The sequence below is a fragment of the Lepisosteus oculatus genome, chromosome 17, assembly GCF_040954835.1.
Source record: "Lepisosteus oculatus isolate fLepOcu1 chromosome 17, fLepOcu1.hap2, whole genome shotgun sequence".
In the NCBI taxonomy this organism is placed as follows: Eukaryota; Metazoa; Chordata; class Actinopteri; order Semionotiformes; family Lepisosteidae; genus Lepisosteus; species Lepisosteus oculatus.
The window spans coordinates 447,437-466,019 of record NC_090712.1 but is presented as its reverse complement, the minus strand read 5'-3'; the positions used below and the strand labels follow the sequence as shown (position 1 = coordinate 466,019).

At 43.2% G+C, this 18,583-nt stretch overlaps 2 protein-coding genes and 1 long non-coding RNA gene across 3 annotated transcripts in view; 2 read left to right on the top strand and 1 right to left on the bottom strand.

Annotated features, from left to right (window-relative positions):
• The window catches only part of aars2 (alanyl-tRNA synthetase 2, mitochondrial (putative)), a 20,365-nt gene extending 19,489 nt beyond the window's left edge, over window positions 1-876 (top strand). Inside the window, exon 22 of the mRNA XM_069179884.1 lies at window positions 436-876. Within this exon, the coding sequence (XP_069035985.1) occupies window positions 436-441 (6 nt within the window). The 3' untranslated portion in view covers window positions 442-876. The remainder of the gene's footprint in view (window positions 1-435) is intronic.
• On the bottom strand, window positions 860-18,583 carry capn2l (calpain 2, (m/II) large subunit, like). The gene is made up of 21 exons (XM_006638500.3): window positions 18,231-18,583; window positions 16,719-16,788; window positions 11,339-11,457; window positions 10,640-10,773; window positions 9,932-10,100; window positions 9,327-9,410; window positions 8,606-8,691; window positions 8,301-8,375; window positions 7,697-7,854; window positions 7,024-7,193; window positions 6,244-6,255; window positions 5,459-5,670; window positions 4,985-5,021; window positions 4,315-4,380; window positions 3,962-4,019; window positions 3,395-3,459; window positions 3,048-3,116; window positions 2,499-2,577; window positions 2,204-2,320; window positions 1,858-1,916; window positions 860-1,281 (listed from the first exon to the last, which is right to left on the bottom strand). Exons 1-21 carry the CDS (start codon window positions 18,465-18,467, stop codon window positions 1,258-1,260), a joined length of 2,100 nt encoding a protein of 699 aa, XP_006638563.1. The 5' UTR covers window positions 18,468-18,583; the 3' UTR covers window positions 860-1,257.
• Window positions 7,193-8,349, top strand: LOC138223886 (uncharacterized). Its single transcript, XR_011182282.1, has 3 exons — window positions 7,193-7,291; window positions 7,517-7,890; window positions 8,045-8,349. It is a non-coding gene; the product is annotated as an uncharacterized lncRNA (long non-coding RNA).

Below are 18,583 nucleotides of genomic sequence, written 5' to 3'. Positions count from 1 at the left end.
TGCTGCTGAAACTGTATGCTGATTCCAACCTCATGACCAGTGTCACCAAAGAGTCAAAAGCACGTAAAGCACAGCTTTAACTTTATTTTTTCTGATTGCATTTATTTTTCTCTGTTACTTTTCTCACACCTCTAATGAAAACTTTTACTAGTCACTTCTACACATGAATAATGCAAGTGCAAGTTTTCAAAAAAGATCTTCCTTAAAGTCTTAATAAAAAAGTCTATTAAGGAACAAAAGTATTTGCTACTGCCTGTTATCAACTTAATCCTAATACAGGGGTGACTTCAGATACCTTGTTTCCTCCAGGCTGGAGCCAGATAGCAACAGCATACAGTGGTCCAGCAGGAGTACATTTTGTACAAGACAACACTCAGAAAACAGCTCAGCCAAGATGGCGGCCCACTGAAACTAAAAACATTTCTGTCCCAGCAGCTCTGAGGCCGCACCCTCTTTCACAGCGTAGTCAGCAGGAGAGAGAGGAGGGCAGCAGCACAAAAGACACCTACAGTACAGACGCTGAGGAATTCAAGCTGGGGAGAGCTCCAGGCAGCTGGATGCCCAGGGCTCAGGAACAAAGCTGCCTTTTCAGCAGAGCGAGTCTGAGCAGCTTCTGTTGCCACGTGTGAGCAGAGTACAGGCCTGACTGAACACAAACCTGAGCTACAACTGGTTTCTGCACCTGCCAGGCGGGCAGCAGAGCTGCAGCCTGACTAGGAGTCAGTGATGCGCCTGCCTGGGCTGTACTGAGGCCCCTGAGGCTGGTGGACAGCTGACTTTCCAGCTGTGAAAGTAGACAAGTAGACAGCTTTTTTTCTGTCATTTAGTATAGACTTCAAAAACAACAAAAGTCAGTGAATTAGTTCAAAAACAAGTTTATTGACCCCAATTAACAATGACAGTTTTCTGTTCTTAATTTCTTTACAGACACAAATTTTGAAAGAGCAGTGCCTGTCTCATATAGTACTGGACACCATTCAAGCATCAAAAAATAATTTGCATAGGAGAATGTATTTTTAAAATGTATTGTTCTGTTCTTGTTTTTTTTTAGTTCTATGAGATTTATTGCTTATTTATACATTTTTCTTTTTAAGCCATACAGTAGCAAACCGTCTATATAAAGTTAGAGGAAGAAAATGTAAAAGACAGCTGGCAGTTGCCTCATGGGATTGGGCACTCCTCTCTCACTGTGCTTCAGGTAGGGCGGAGGGGGGGTGTCTTGTCCTCAGCTTGTCCAGTCCCCACCCCTCTTGAGCATTACAGCATAGTGAAATTCAGCCACTGTGGAGGAGAGGTCAAGCAGTCAGGTTGGAGCAGAAGGAAGCCCCAGGTCAGCTGCGGACTGGGAGCTCTGTACACACATGCAGGCAGCAATGCCAGACAGTGAGCTGCTGATGGTCCCTGCTGAGGGTAAGGTGTAGCTCACACCCCAATCTGATGACTGGTTGTGTGACTTACAGGAGTCACTTGTGCTACTGGAGTCAGGATAGTACCAGTCTGGTCTGAATGATGGTCCAGTTTTACAGATACCAGCACATGAGTGCCCATATTTGTGACTCTCTTCTATTTAGTGACTAGTAAATTAAATAATTACTATCAGATATTATTAGATCAGTGGAATGATGTGTAATAGATTTAAACTATAAACAATTAACCAACTTGCCCAACCTACTGGAATAAACACATTATTTTGGGAAGAGTCATCTCATTGTGAGACAGGAAGGAGAGCTTTTTTTTATCTTTGTATTGATATATTGGTTTCATCGTTGCAGGAGGGTCAATAACTCCTTAACTGTCCAAATATGTTTTTAAGGTGTCTAATGAGGTGCATAGCTCAGTATGCCTGCACTAGCTTACCTCCAGAAGAGTGAACTCCACCTCTCCCTGTTTCTTCTGGTCCAGTGTCTTGAAGATCTCTGCAGAGAAGCAACAGTGCCAATGAAGACCAAGCCAGTAACTGCTAAGCTTAATTTCTGACTCGTACTGATGTGAATACCACATCACATCAGTTTGCTGAAAATCACAGATTTGTAGAAAATGTATACCTTCAAGAAACTGATCAGTTTGCTATAGTCAAGTAAACAATTAAAGACATCCACTACAAATAAACCAATCAGACTGGTTGGGCCAAGAGGCCTTCTGTCTTTTGGAACTGTTCATATATCCTTAATTCATTATTAAAATGCACATAAAAGTCACTTACTGAAAAGGGACTCCAGACGAATTAAACAGCCAACGAAGTTATCAAAGTCGATGGTAAGGTTTGGGTCACTGTATCGAGCCACAAGGATCTGGTGCAGCGCATTGTTTAATTTGAAACCTAGAGTCAGAGAGACAGCTGCAGTCAGAACTGGGAATGTCTAGCCCTCATTAAGCAGGGTTTGCTCGTACTGCCACAATATTGACAGAGAAAACGTGAGCAGTGTGGTTGAGAAGTGTGTTGGGCTTCAGGCTGTCCAATCCTGTGAAGAGACGTTGCCGAGTTCACAGGATCTCACCTGCCTCCTCCACTGCCACGCGCATTTCTGGGGAGCTCATGGTTCCAGACCCATCTGCATCCTTTCCGCGGTAGATATTCTGCAAGGAGCAAAGACTCAAATCTTTCAACAGACAAGCTACACAGAGCACTGCAGGCTCAGGCACAGGGTACAGGGCCTCACGGAGAAACTGTGAACAGCTCTTTGTATCCAACTTATGTGAGGCCCTCATAACGTGCTCTATTGTAAAAACAAAGTCAGGTGTGAAAAAGCACTGTGAAAACTTGAAAGAAGCAATGGAAACTGTAAAAAAGCATGATAACACCTGAGGGAAACTGGAACTGCAGAACAAATTTAACAGTTTAAGAAGTTTGAACTTGGGACTTGAACAAAGAGCATCTGAGTGTAATTGAATCGAGAGGCTTCTCCTTCATCTTTAATCTGATCTCAAGCAGAGATCGGGATCAGCTGCTTGCTGTGTTTCTAGAATTCCATCATGGCATGATAACTGAGATATAGAACTCTGACTTTTTCAAATCAATGAAAGCTGGTGTCTGCAGGATTAGATACCAGATAGCTTTCAATCTTGGTCCACAGGATCTTGAACTCCAATAGGCCCAGTTTACCACTTCCATCCTTCTGAGACAGGAGTCAAGGAAACAAGCAGGGAAAAACCATGTTCTTAAGAAGAAATTTCAGCTCCTCCCTTTTCAGATTTCACATCAGAATCTGAAATGAGGAGTGAGCTACCGGATTATGTTATTGTGATAAAAATATTCAGAATTGAACAGAGCACAGAATTTCCAGCTGTTTTCAATTCCGGAAATAATTTTTACTGTGTAGTGTACTGAGCCTAGATCTATGACAGTGTCTTACCAAAACTACAAGCTTTAACTTGAGAACTTGAGAAAGGATACGTCCAAGAGGTCGACCATGTTACGGCAGGTTTCCAGGCTGAATCCATCAGTTTTAATATCTGAACCTAAAATATATATATATAAACACACTCACGTTTCTCTGTAGTGACAATTGAGATTCATGCAATTCACCGTTGGTAACCTAACCCAAGAGAGGTGTTAGAATGGCTCAACAAGTGACTGTGCTACAGGGGCACCTTCCTGCTATAAGCTGTGCCTGTTACTTTACCGAGAAAATGTGGGTGGAGGCAGAAAGGTGTTGATTTGATTCAGGACACCACAGTAACACCCACTGATAAAACCTGACCGATTCAGCACTTTTTCAGATTCAGGTTAACAAGTTGAGCTCTCTCTTAATTTAGCACTTCCTTAAAGCGTCTTGGAAATCTGAAACTTTTCAAAAGCTCAAAATAAGGGTCCAAGTAAATAACTGGGGCTTGGCTGGCGTCGCAAGGATTGGAAAGGGAATTTGGATTGGGATTGGGGTTAGGAGGCTCAGACTTCTTTCCAATTCAAGGAGGAAATGTTTGAAAAACAGAAGAACCAAGATAAATTAAAGAAACTTACGTCGTGTCACCACTTTGTTGAGGATGGAACGTAGCTCGAATGCTGAGATTTCACTGTCCTGTGAAAGAACACAAATGTGTGGATCAGGAATAATTAAGCAGGGGATGAAAACGAACATCCTGCTGGCAGCTCTTGGAAGACAGTCACGGTCTCTCCTGGTTCTGCCGTGAGTTTCCTGTTATGTTCTGAATGTTTCACCCTGACTTACAGGGGCTATTCCATATATGTATATCCATAACTGCTGCAGTCAAGGTAACAATTAATTCCATCTGATCATTACGATTGGGCTGTAATGAAAACCCTCCTGGGTGTGTGTGAGCTCCTGCTTTAAGAAATAAAGCTCAGGTACTCACCTCTCCGGCCAGCTGTCCGAAGAGCTTCTTGAATCTGTCGTCAATATCACCCTCAGATAAAACTATCTGCAAGAACAGAGAGAGAGGAGGTATTCCTTCGCAGACAGTCCCGTTTTCCGATGGACTTCGAATCCCCATTAAGGGTTAGATCAGGATTGGCCAGCCCTAGTTCTTTGGAGCCACTATTGAGCAGTCTTGTGTGCCACCCTAAAATGATCATTTTCTGAAGACTTTAAACATATTTTAATCAATTTAGTAATTAAATTGATTTAACTAAGTGGGGAATGGCTATTTGTGGTGGATGAAAGCTACAGAGTAGCATATTCACATCTCATGATCTCTAAACTACCCACTTAAGACAACAGAACAGAATTGCTCCCAGTGTTTGGACACTGATAACCTGTGGGGGACCCATCAGACCTGCTGGACTGTGGCCCTCTGGGAACAGGGCTGGTCATGCCTTGGATAGAGACGCAGCTCAGTATTCTGAATAAGATTCTACCCCACATCTTCATGTATGGTGCTAAAGTTTCTAGAAGTCCTTCAAATTAAATTGTCTGTAGAAATGTCTCTGCAGAGACCTTCAGTGGCTTTGTCTACTAATGATGACCAAGAAAAGGCTGAAGGGTGAAAGCAGAGAGGGGCGCCACAGCCTGTCGGTGATCTTTACCTCCTCCACATTGGACTCAATGGGGTCGTCCATTTCTCTGAAAAAAACACAAAGTCATAAGCTTTCCAGTTTAGGATTTGAAGTACAAATACTGCACTTCCCACATGTCCAGTAACTTTTGAGTTATGTGGATTTGGTAAGAAAGAGCTACCTCAGCAATTCTAAATATAATCAAACTTTTCAGGTGAACATTTATCTGGGCTTTGATTATGCAGGCTTCTGATGTATTGGAAAATTCAAGCTAACAGAACCCTGAAGAAACACAGAACAAATACATTTTCTTTAATCACCCAGTAATAATGGTTGCTGGCTCCAGCTGAAAAGGGCTCTTCTACGCCCCCGTGTGGCTGTGCTATATATTAGTGTCTCTGTTATATCCCAGACCTGTTCAGAGACGCCTTCGAACAGGGGTGAGCTTGAGTGCCTGGCCTGCCTCGCCCTTTAAGTGACTAGTCTGCAGCACTGTGAACCTACTGGAAGTCGGCCTGCTTCTCGGAGAAGACACGTAGGCAGAAGTCGCCGTTCTTCTGTGGCTCGAAGGTGGAGGGCACGATGAGGTACTCCCCTGGGGGCAGCGTGAAGCGGTTGCAGACCTCGCGCAGGTTGATGAAGGTCTCGGAGCGAGCACTGGACTGGTGCCTCAGGAAGAAGTCCCTGTTCAGGTGAACATTCCTCTGCCCTGAGAACTGCAGGCAGGGAAAGCCACTGTCAGCTGCTGGCTTCAGGTTTTGTTCCATTGAGCTCACAAATGTATTTACAAAAGGTATTTACTGGTGTAATTTGAGCAAAACACCATCTCATGTTTAAAACAACAGCAAGTTTAAGATTTAAACCTACATACTGACAGTGACAACAGTGACAAATAGCACTTGGAATCTGGAGAAGACTGTCCTTGTTCCTGAACTTGTTTTTGTGGACGCATAAATCTTAATATTATTTTTCAGTGATACTGTGCAATACTGCGCATATTTTGTTTCTCTCACAATAAAATCACACAATTTTATAATAACAGATCTCTATTTTAACTTTTTATCGTTTTCTTGCAAATGTTTTAGCAATACGCAGGAGGGCTAATGTCTTACAATTGATTTACAAAAGCATAACAATAGCTTGTTATTTCACCTGTGGCTTTTGGCTGGAAGAAGTACCAGCCAGGTAGGATAACAGAAAAAGGCAGAATGCAAACCTGAAGAATTTGAGATGTACTGTGGCGGAATACAAACTACTTCCTCAAGAGTGTAATTCCTCTTGTAACATACCTCTTTGGGAACCTATAATGACAAGAAAGGAAACACACAAATTCACAGATATTAAAAGGAGATAACAAAGGTTTGATGTAGCAGAAAGTGTAATAAAATCTAGGAGTGAGTATCCAACTATCTTCCTGCAATGGTTCATTCACTGCAGTGGGTGATTGCACAGTACATCTTCATCCCACTGATGCATTATTAATACAAGTAAGAACAGTTCATACAGGTGTAAGAAGTAGTTTAAAAGGTGCTGTAGTTTGAATACAGCAGGAAACAGTGATGAAACTCATTATGTCCATGTATAAAACATAGGCAGTTAAACAAGGAGCCATGAGAGACAGGTGGAGCGTAGAATCTACAATACAAGTTTTGTATAGCACCACCCTTATTCACATTTGACCTTTAGGACCTTTAAGAAGTCAATGATCAAATCCAGCGCAAGGCTCAGGAGAGATACTTGGAGTCCAGAGTGCCACGGCCAGCTGGTTACATCAGAGGGGACAGGAGAGACGGAGCAGGCAGGAGGGATGAGAGTGGAGGGGAAGGCACGATGCCTTCCTGCAGACAGGAGAGAGTGGTGCAGAAAGGGCAGCAGGAGTCTAGGACTAGGACCGCAGTTGGAATGGGCAGCCGGGGAAGAGCTGGGGCAGAAGAGGGAACCTGAAGCCAGCAGCTGCAGTGGGAAGAGCTCCAGGGGGCTGGCACATCCAGTCACTGCCCTGGGAAACGTACAGATATGTATGATGATGTGAGACACTGTAGGATGCTGCAGGTTCCGGGTCTGCTCACCTCGTAGATGGCGAAGCCGATGGTGTGCATGTCCTCGCCCGCCTTCCTCAGCTGCCGGCGGTTCTTCTGAATCAGACCAACCACGAAGCTGCAGCCCACCTCGTTGTCTTCAGGGTCATCATCCTCCTCCTCCAGCTTGATCACAAACTGCGGGTTCATCCAGAAGGTGTCTGGGGAACAGGAAGGGGCAGGACCTCATCAGTCAGAACTCCCTACTGTAGAACCGACAATAACTTCTGTTCCGTCAGACATCCAGTATTTCTTACAGGCAAGGTCTATAGAAGATGGCTGTACAAATTCCCAAAGGTCAAAAGAAGAAACTGAAGTGCTTGTTTTATTGTTATATTAATTTTAGCATAACATATTTAATGATACCCGCTCTAGTTTCAGTTAAAATTTTCCAGTAAGCTCTGTAATGCATTAACTGAGTAAAGAGCAAGAAAAAAAATCAAGCCTCTTGATTTAAATCTCTATTTCATTTTGTCCACTACAGACCAGTCTCTCTGCTGATGCAGGTCCAGACCTTACATTTAGCTCTGCAGGAGCACAAGAACAAGAAACACTTCAAGCAAGAGAAGATCACTTGTTCAAACCAGATTGCTGTGGCTCAGAGAGCAGCAGGGTGGAGCTGGGCAGTTCACAGTGTGTTGTGAGAAGGGGTCCTTGTCCTTACTGGGGTAGTTGCGACAGCCCCCTGCTGTGGAGCCTCTCCTCCAGCTCTCATCGAACTTGGAAAGTGCCCACTTTTTGTAATTCTCGGACAGGGCGTCGGGGGTGAGGTTACAGATCTCAACTCGCGAGTAGTGCCTCAGGAAGTCAGAGAAAGACATCCTGGACGACACAGGGAGAAATAAGCACAATTAACCGGTGTGTCACTCTCTACACCACAACCCAGCCTATCTGGCAGAGCTATTATTATATTAAGACTTCAGTTTGTCCTTAGTCTCAGTTCAGCACAGGTTAGAGCAGATGTGTTGTCTCCTGATTTCCAATCATTTTCTAACTGCTTTATCCCCTACAGGGTCACAGGGGAGCTGGAGTCTATGCTGGCAAGCATTGAGCACAAGGCAGGGTACAGCCTGGATGGGAAACCAGTCATTTGCAGACACAGACACATACTGGGAGGATAACCATGTGAACATGGGGAGAACATATAAAACTCCACACTGACAGCAACCCAGGTCCAGAACTGGACCTTCCTTTTTGCAAAAATAGAGAAAACTCAGGAAGAGAAATATAGGACAGGGGAGGATGAATAAAAGAAAAGCTGGTTTTACCAAAACTCTCCATCTTCAGCTTTGTTGCTCAGTCTCCCTCTGTCTTCATCACTGACCTCCCTCCACTGCACAGAGCTGTGCACAAAAAGGCATTTCACCATTTGCAGTATTCTGATAAAGCTGCTGTACAAACATATGCATCAGTTTGTAAGATTTCTGCAATTTAGTTCCTCAGTTGTAGCACCTCCTGTTTGATGGATGTAACTCGATTGTTCTAATTAGATTATTAATAATACACAGGAGGTGAAGATGAGTGATGTTCTCTGTGTGAGAAGAGACAGGTGACACAGACAGCAGAGCCTCACCCGTCACTCCAGGGTCCAGTCCACTCCACCTGGCCCCAGGGATTCCTGATCCTGATCAGCTTCTCCTTGTCCCCTCTGTAGTTCACCTGCCACAGATAAAGCCAGTCACCCCTCTCACAGATGTGTGGTGATCTGCGAGAGAGGAGCTTATTTCTGCTCCAAGCAAGTCAAACTGTTCAGCTCTAGAGATTCTGTGATATATATACAGACAAGCAGTTTGCAGGGTAGGGTGATCCTGCAGGTTGAGCACCGACGCCTGGATAAGAACTCTGTACACCTGCAACCCTGAGTCTATACGCACAAGGCTTTACTAAATCAAGAGTCCCGTAAGAAAACATCCAGCTACACTGACAGCAGGAAAGACATCTAACATTTACTGTACACTGTAGTCTGGTCACAGGCAGGGACTTAAATTCACTGCAGTTCCTTCTGAAAACAAGTCACCAACATGACTATTTTCAAGTAACCTTTTGACTTAGATGCTTAGGGAAGATAAGGATAAAGGAGGTCATCTGCAGCTCATCTGACCTTGAAGGCTGCTTGCTTAATCGAACCTTCAAACCTTCAATCTAGAACTTCTAACCTTTAAAATATCCATTCTAAATACAGTATTTTATCTAGAACAATAGGAAATGGGGATGAAACTTTTTTCCAGACGGTAACTGAGAAGACATTTCGACTCCTCCACTCCCCCAGCCCAGCACGGCAGGCTCACACTGACCTCATCGGCGCCGGTCACAGAGTAGGCATGTCCCTTCACCAGCTTCTGTGACGTCACAGCTTCTGTCTCCGCTGAACTGGTGATCTAAACAGTACAGCCAACACATCAGCCAGCCTCCATGTGTGCTCGTGTACCAATGATGGCCATGACAGCGTAACAGCACAGCTTCCTCAGCAATCACACTTTTCAACCAGATCTTTATTTCCTTCTTTCTTACACTACTCTAAAATTTTAAAACGTTTGTTTTCATTTACCCTTTCGACACTGCTATCCAATATAATGTTCCTGTCTTTGTTTTGATCCCCAATATAAGTATAACCATTTCCAGCTGGACACCTCTGAAGGAAGAAGAGCTGAAGACAGCCACTGTCAAACCACACTCCCTGTCCGTCGGGCTGTTCCCCAATCGCTGGCTCTGCAGACCTAGCGAGCTCCCTCTATGTCTCGATCACCTGTCTCTAGAATGTCCTGAAGGTGTTTTACAGAGTGGTGTTGGTCAGGACTGAAGACCGGCTGCTCTGTCCTCTGGAGTAGAGGACTGAGGAAGCTGCTGGGTCAAAGTGAGGTGAGATGAACTGCGGTGAACACCCCAGGGTTCCACTCACATCGATAGAGCAGCCCAGCAGAGAGCCCCTCTCGATGGCTTTCTGGATGATCTTGAAGAGCTGGGGGTTCTTGCTCTTCAGTTCGTACACCTCTGCACACCCGCCGGTGAAATCCTCAAACCCCTCGGTGGTGCTTCCGCCCGACAGGGACTCGTAGGATCCATTCAGTCTGTCGATAAAAAATCTCTTTACTGGCCTGCGACACACTCTGAGGAAGAGCACAACTGCAGTTATTCCACAGCAGACAGGCCAAACCACATCACATCAACACAGCATGAAATCCAATTCTGCACACGCAAATTACAGCTTGCTTACAGAGACATTTTGAACATCTTCTGAGGTACACAGACGTACTGGGATGAAATGAGTCAGTATGCAATATCGATTCATTACAAACAATCACCTTCTCAAAACGAAAATGCCACAGAAGACACTTTCTGCTGGTATTTGTCAGCAAATATTTCCAGTGTCTTGTTAACAAGAGTCAGTGCACTCCAGCAGATTTCTGGACATATTTTCACACAGCCTTAGCAGAGCAATCATTTTTGTCCATTCACTCTGAATTATTCCAACAATATATTTATATCTAGCTACTCTCGATTTTTAAACTTTCCTGTCAAGCTTATCACTGAGTTATTTAGGGTTATGGTGTAGGATCTCTGTGTGATGCTGACCTCTGTCTGTAAAGAGACCAGTGACCCTACTCACTTGGCGTAGGCCTTCTCCAGCAGGGCGCTCCAGAACTCCGAGCCCTCAGCTGAGTGGACAAACAGCAGCTCCCCGTCTCTGGTGGGCAGCCGGTCATCGATGACCACGTCCACCCACTCTCCGAACTGCCAGAACTGTGGGCAGGGAGACAGAAAGCATTTGAACTGCCAAAGAACGATTGTGCTACACAGTTTATTTGCTGGTTTAACTGCCCATTGTCAGACTTAAAAAGGAAAACCCCAACATACCCCATCTCATGTCCCATCTCTGCTTACATGCTTTTTTTAAAAAATAGCATTTTTCCTGTCACTAATTGAAATTGTCAAAGCATTACATTGTGCCTTTTATTAACAACTACTTACAAGCTGAGAAATATGTTTCACTTGACCAATGAATTATTCCAACACTGGTGGCAGTTTTCCACCGCAGAGTGAAATAAAATACCGTAGGTTTCTGAAAAAATAGTACTGTACATTACAACAGAAACATGTGGCTCATCAGAAGTAAATGGAACTCTGTCACGGCAAGGTCATCACCTGAAAGAAAGATCCAGACACCTTCTTCTGGCACTCACAGGGGAGAAACCCAGTCAGCAGGATCAATAAGGCACACAACTCCAATATAATAACACACCACTGGAAATATGTGCTGTTCCCTAGTCCTGTTGTGTTTTCTTGTTGGTTCTTTTCCTTGCCTTACCTGGAAGTGGAAGATCCCGGCGTAGCTCTCCTGGAAGCTCTGTCCACTGGGAACGACTCGAGCCAGGACTTCCTCGTTCAGAGTCAGGGAAGCGATGGCAGCCAGGAGCCAGCAGTCGCCTGGGCAGAAACACAGTTACAGACTGGCGTCCTGGGCTTGCTGAGAAACAGCACACCCTTCACAATTAAAAAGAAAGATATTAATTACAAGGATTACCAGTCTCCCCAATTTGAATTACATGAAAAATACATTTTGAAGTCAAATAATAGATCATTTTCACTCTGCTGGTTACAAAACTGAATGGATTGTTGTGTTGTAAATTGTCCAGTAGGTGGCACTATTTTGTAAGCAGCATGGCATCTTTGCTTTTAGAAAGGACAGCTTCATTCTTTTTGAACAGGTTGTCATTCTCCTCAGCAGGTGAGCTGCCCCCAATAAAGCTCATTATGCAAATCCCACTATCAATGAACATCCAGAAGAAAAAAACATGCAGGGATTCCTTTAGCTCTGCTGAGAGGGAGAGGGGTGTGGGGTGAGATCTCACTGTCTCGCCTGCAGGGAAACAGGCGTATCCCAGAGATTTCAAATTCATCCACACATCATTTCCTTCCCTGTGCTGTATCTTCCTGCTGCTTCCAGGCTAACTGAGCTCAGAGCTGGCTGTGCTACACCCATGAAAACTCAGGCATCATGCACAGCACTGGAATGAGAAAGCATAACCTGTACAGAACAGATATATAATTATCTTTGCATTCCTGACATGTATGTCAAGGTGCAATAGAAATATCTTTCACTAAGAGACCGCACTGCACCTTGGGTAAGCTGTGGGGTCAGGCAGGTTATGGGTGGTGGCCCAACCTGCTGCCCCTGTCTGAGTGTCAGAGCTGGAAAGAATAAGGGCCGGGACTCAACCTCCTTTCCTTTAGAGAAGGGGTGCCCAACCTTTTTTAATGTAAGATCTACTTTTTCATTTGCCAGACCAGCGCGATCTACCAGAGTGAATTTGAAGCTCTTATACAGGGAAAACAGACTGTGGACACATGAGTACAATAACGATACCCATCACTAAAATGACAGCAAATAAAAGCAAGTGACTCATGCTACAGTGAACAAGTAATGTTCCCCATTTTAGAAAAAAGAATATCCTACCATGACCATTGTCACTGAGAAGCTTATTGGAGAACTCTTTTTTTTTTAACGTGTTGACACTGCTGATCATGTCGATGACAGTTTCATTCTGTCCCTGCAGCTCAACATTCAGCTCATTCAGCAGTTCAGTCAAGTCTGTGAGGAAGGCTAAATCCAGAAGCCACTGGTCATCCTCTAGTTGGGCATATTCACCGTGTTTAGACGACTTGAGAAACTCTTTGATTTCAGACAACAGCTGTCTGAACCTCCCCAAACATGTTTGTTTTTGAAATCTACAAACTGCAAGTCAGCAGCCTCAGCAAACGCTTTTTTTATGACTTCTCGATCCCTGAATGACTTGTTGTGTTGAGCCAGGACGTGGCTCACACGGAGCGATGCAATGATTGCTGCTTTCCCTCTTGTATTAGGCCTCGTGAAAACCGATTGCTGCTGGTTGAGATTTTAATTTTTCCATTCTTCTTTTCCGTAACTCACTTTTAGCGGGAAATTCCACATCATACATCTCGTGTGCAGTTTTGAAATGTTGTTCTATATTTCCCTTTTTCGTGTAGACGCTAGCATTGCAGATTTGAATGGAAAAGTACAAAAAATAATCATCCTCCCATTCTTTGTGGTACTGGTAAATTTTCAGTCTCTTTGCTTCATCAAACACTACAACTATCGGAAAGGCAATCAAACTTATCAAACTGTTGGCCAATTTGTCACGAACAGTCTGTTTCTCTCCACTATGCACTGTAGCGAATGTGGGGTTCTTGGGTAGCACACACAATACTCTTTATTTACGGAGCTCCTGTAGCCTTTTTTTCCCAGTGTCAGCCAGCAGGGAAGAGACTTTTACAACCCGTTCGCCAAGAACTGAATACACACAAGGGCAGTCAAATGTATGACATTAAATGCACAGATCTGACTACATTTTTAGGCTATCGAAAAAAGTAAATAGTCAAATAGCCCATTTATTTTTTATTTATTTCTTGTGATCGATTGACTGGTAGATCGTGATCAACTGGTTGGGCACCCTTTCTTTAGAGAGCTTCCCTGTTCCCTGAGGGCCTTTACTGTCAGTATAACACATAAGTATAGGAACTGACTAGGAATTCAGCTGCAGCTGGAATTATTTCTGGAAAAGTACTTTAGAATCTACACACTGGGGAGTCACTCAATACAATCAGGGCTCTACAAACAATAGAACAATGACCAGCACTCATGAGCACAGTCAAAGTGGATTTCACAGGCATGATTTAACATACAGTATTTAAGGATCAGCAGAAAATAAGCATCACAATATGAGAAAAATGATCTGCTGTGCTGACATATGAATTTATATTTAAAGTCAGTAAATAGGATTTGTTTCATCTGGGACTCATGGTAAACTGGAAAACTGGGCCTGATTCAGATTCAGAGTTGATACAGAAAATGTTGATTGAAGGAGCAGTGGTGGTGGAATAAAATATAAGAAACAGTGACCTGTTTCTGGACTAAACGCATATACACATCTACTGTTCTCTTTCTTTTTCTTTTTCCCGTTTACAACCACTTTTGTGCAATATATGCCAGGGACCTGTGCAATACATTATATTTATATTTATATCTATGGTTACATCTATATTTATATTCATACGTGTGATACGATTTTCTGTGTACTGTTCTGTTCTAGTTTCCTCTTGTGTGTCCGGACTGTGAGTAACTCTTGTATTGTATTGTATGAATTGTACTATTAGTATATAATTCGTTACACTGTGGCTGTGTTGTGTGTGTTAAGCTGCTGTTGCACTGCAATTTCCCTCACGGGATCAATAAAGTATCTATCTATCTAAACAAAACCAAGAAGCTTGCAAATCCAGCCAGAGTAACGGAGCAACATGACAGCTGAGCTTCAGAATTACCTGCCAGTGCAGACATTGAAGCTAAACTGATGAACCAATCAAAGGGACATATGTAGCCATCTTCAACACACTATACTACACTGACAGCAGGATAGGCAAAGGGGTTTGCAGCAAAGTTTACATTAACTAAGAGAATTTAATGTTAGAGTTTCAATACTGCCTTATAATATTAAATGTATCCACTTGACAAGGGTATGTTTGTGTCCTAAATTACTATTCATACATTCAAGAATTATACAGCAGCTCATTGTAGACAGAATGTAGTAATACCACTGCACATTCACCTAGGTTACTATATCTCTCACTGCACAGCCAGACACTGCGAAGACCTCTGCTGGGTTTTCTAATTACAATTACAGGACAATGTTAAGAAATTAGGTTAACAGAATATTTCCCTGAGGAAAACAATAATCTTTTCCATACTTTACTGGAAAACAAGCTGTGGTATAAAAGCAGCTTTGTGTGCTGCCTTTACCACAGAGCTTGTGACAGAGATTCTGTTTCTGTAAATATTTTGCACCAGAGTTGGTAAAAAGTTTGATGACTAAACTACACAGATAGCAGCAGAGAGGTACGAACTGTACAAGGGATTTCTGGATCAGGAGTTCTTTTAATCACTACAATCACCTGATGAGCCTTTCGATTCATGCAGGCTTTCCTGTCCTTCCACATTCAGATATCAGTGGACTTAAACTAGCAGAAGAGTTGTACTAACACCACCATACAAAATAATTGCATTTTATTAGGAGAAGCTTTGTCAGTCATTATCCCTCCCATCTGCTTTACTCTCATTGCTGCTGAGATTATTGTCTGTTGCTCCTAGTAGCTCCACCAGCAGACTGGGAAGCCCACAGGGAGACTGGACAGACAAAGAGAGACAGCAGACCTTTTCCATCAAGAGCCAGGACAGACAAGTTTAAGAACAAGAGAGCTGCTCTTTCTTCATGGTAATTGGCAGATAAATACCAGCCCCAGCTGTTACAATACCTCCACCGTTCTTGTTTTAGAACATCAGAGACAACCCAGCCCTCCAGCAGCTGGGCCTATCCAAGTTAATATGGTTTATTTGCATTCTCTGTTAGACTCAGTTTAACATACTGTAATTAATTCTAGTGCTTCAAGCTCAGACTGTCCCCTGTGCTCTTTCTGACTAGCTCTGTGAAAAAACTACTGAGCCCACAACGGAAGGACTGCCTCAGGAAATTAATCAATTTCCCTCCGGGATTAATAAAGTATTATCTATCTAAACCCAGCAGACCACTCCCTCTCCTCCTGTAGGCTGTCACCTTGCACAGCCTTCTCAAAGTCCTCCTGAGACTCACTTCCTCGGCTCTACCTTGGTTGCACACAGGTCATGTTGTGCTTTACTGTGCCTCTCTGTTCTTTAGAAAGTCTTACTGATGTTTACTGGAATACACTTAATTTTGTAATGATTTGTTTGCACAGGTCTAATAACAGAATGTTATCAGATTTATAATGATTTAGCTAAATCACTTGAATTTAATACTTTAAATGCTACAAAAATTAATCCATTATGTATTTTATACAAATTATTTGAACACTAGTAGTTTGGTGACCAGTGTCAGGTTTTAGAAATCACTTATAGACCTGGTTCCGTATTTTAATATTGATGGACATCTCTCCACCACAAGTGTTGCTGCATATGAATTAATAGCAGCAGAACCAGTAGTTAATCAGATTTTATCTACCATCAACTGGCTGTTACAACTTTCTGTCCTTCATGAGTTTGTGAAAGAAAACATTTATACACTAAAGGATTTCTTGCTATTAAATAAATTAAAAGACTGTTCTACTTAAACAGATTTTTTCAATAACATTGTATTTTTCTGTGCAAGATAATTCGCTTCTCAAATAGCACATTGAATATATTATTGAGTTAATAAACATAAATTACTTGTATTAAGGTAACTACTCAGTTACACAAATAATTATAATTAAACAACAGCTGTTTATGGAGATACAAAAACTACATAGAGAAAAGGCAAAACTAAATTAGACTTGTGGGTGCTGTTCTGGTGATCTGGAGTGAAGCGCTCTTTGTTAAAGGTTATATGGCTGTATTTTCAAGTTTTTAGAGTATTTACTCAACTCTCAGATTTTCACAATGAAACTCCTGTGCTAAAGTCAAGACAGAAAAAGTGTGGCTGTGACCCTGAGCCAACAGCAAGCAGACAAACAAGAGTGGCATTCAGAAGAGCCCCTGCTGGCAGACCGAGCCGTGCAGAGAGGAGAGCAGTGTGGACGCAAGAAACACTCTTGCATTGCAGTGAGTGTTACACTGCCAGGGCGGGTGTGCTGGCTGACCAGCGATCCATACTGAAACTTACCAAGAGCCCCTTGGCAGATATCAGTCCGGGTGGCACCTCCAACTATAAACTGGGGCCTGGAGCACAGCTCCTGCAGAGGAGAGCAGGTATGAGTCAATCTACAGGCTGTGCTGAACACAGGAAACACTTACAGCACCAACTGGCTCCAAGTGCTGAACCTCTTACTTCAACACTGCTGTTCAATATTAAATGGTAAAAGCTTAGATTAATAAATCCTTCAAGTCATCTATTTCAGATATACCACAATAGGTAAACTTTTGATATTTCAGCAAGATTTGAATTTCTGATATAATAATTATTTTATTATATAATAAATGCATTTCTGAAATCATGAATGCAATATTGATAATACAATAGTTGAATAATTAAGTACAATAGAATAATTAAGTCATCATTATCAAAGACTAGATATTTGCTCTAACAGAGAGCTCTAAATGGAAGGATACTGTCAATGCAGGAAGGCATTGCACAAGCAGAAGAGAAATGGTAATTCTGTACAAATGGGCCTGTAAATCATCTTTGTAAACGAGTATTTGTTCTCTATTGATTCACCTGCTGGAATGAAAAAGTTACCCATAACATTAGCTACCCAGTCATTTCAAGAAATGGCTCGAGGCGTTCAGAGGAACGCTTAGCCACAGAGAGCAAGTGAAACAGATGAGCTGCCTCTCATTTGGAATTTCATCACATGTGTTCTCTTAGCTCCATGACTATGTACTGTAAGTGAATCAGAGTGTCCATCTACAGGGCTCTGCAGGGCTCCCAAGCCTGCAGGATCGTTTCTCCTGGGAGCTCTGAGGCTCACTGGTTGACCAGTTCTCAGTGTGTGTGTATGTCTGCAGAGAGAGACACAGCACCGAAGGGCAGCCTGTGCTATCCGCACTCTCCCTCCTTTCAAACCTTCCTGTCATCAGCACACAACACGAGCAGCAAACTCACACCAGAAACATGGAAATGTCTACCCCTGGAATATGAGAAAGGTGATTTCAAAGCTGAATAGAAAGGTGCCTTAGGGTCAAGACAAGTCGCTCCTAACTCGGTACACTCAGTCAGCTCTGAGGTCTGTGCCAGAGGAGGTGGGACTTCTGCTTTGACAGAATTTGCTGTAAAAGTTTGTGGGTGTGGTTGCTCAGTGGAATGCCCTGGATACTAGACAAAAATAATAACATTTTCCATTTTCTAATAATAAATTATTAGTATTTTCAAATTAATTACAATTCCAAAATTAATAATTTGAGGTCGATTGGATGGTAAAAAAGGATTGTGATTTTTTTAACAGAATTGTAATTCCTTTTAAAAGCTCAAGTTCTAAATTCCTCAGTACTTTTAAAATAGCAAAGCAATTCTGAATCCAGCACAGCGAAAACCTACATGTTGAAGGGATTTAAAAACAACACTGACTGCAGGGCAGCCACGGCACAGCCTGCTTTCCGCGGAACTGCGAACTCCTGCCCATCAGCCAGCAGCGACGCCCGCAATGTCTGACTGCGCCAGGAGATCATATCATCTTACCGTCGGTCTTTTCCAGGTTACACCGCGGATTTTGGAGGAGCGCGGTCCCAGTTCGTTGAAGCCCAGGGCTGAGGGCACGGGGGGGAAGGTCTCATCCTCAAAGAGCACACCTGACGCCAGGCACTGCTGTCTCAGAGCTTCAAAATCCTGGCCCAGGTATTTCACCGCTTTTTCGTTGGTGCCGAAACCGTGCGCCTTTGCCCTTTGGTGCTGAAGCTTAGAGGCAATCCCAGACATGTTGCACAAACGGCTGAGCTCTGCTCTGCTTTGCTTTCCTGTCGCTTGCAGCTGAGTGCAGACTCCGAGCGTTCAGTACCGCCTGGGTGTGGCGAAGCGTCACTTTACAAACACGG

Excerpts from the sequence above, each read along its gene's own strand:
- capn2l (XM_006638500.3), bottom strand. The coding sequence starts at position 18,467 with ATGTCTGGGATTGCCTCTAAGCTTCAGCACCAAAGGGCAAAGGCGCAC. Across the intron at positions 8,376-8,605 it reads ACTGGACCCTGGAGTGACGG|CTCTGTGCAGTGGAGGGAGG; the intron begins GTGAGGCTCTGC and ends TTTTGTGCACAG. Across the intron at positions 7,194-7,696 it reads GGGCTGTCGCAACTACCCCA|ACACCTTCTGGATGAACCCG; the intron begins GTAAGGACAAGG and ends CCTGTTCCCCAG.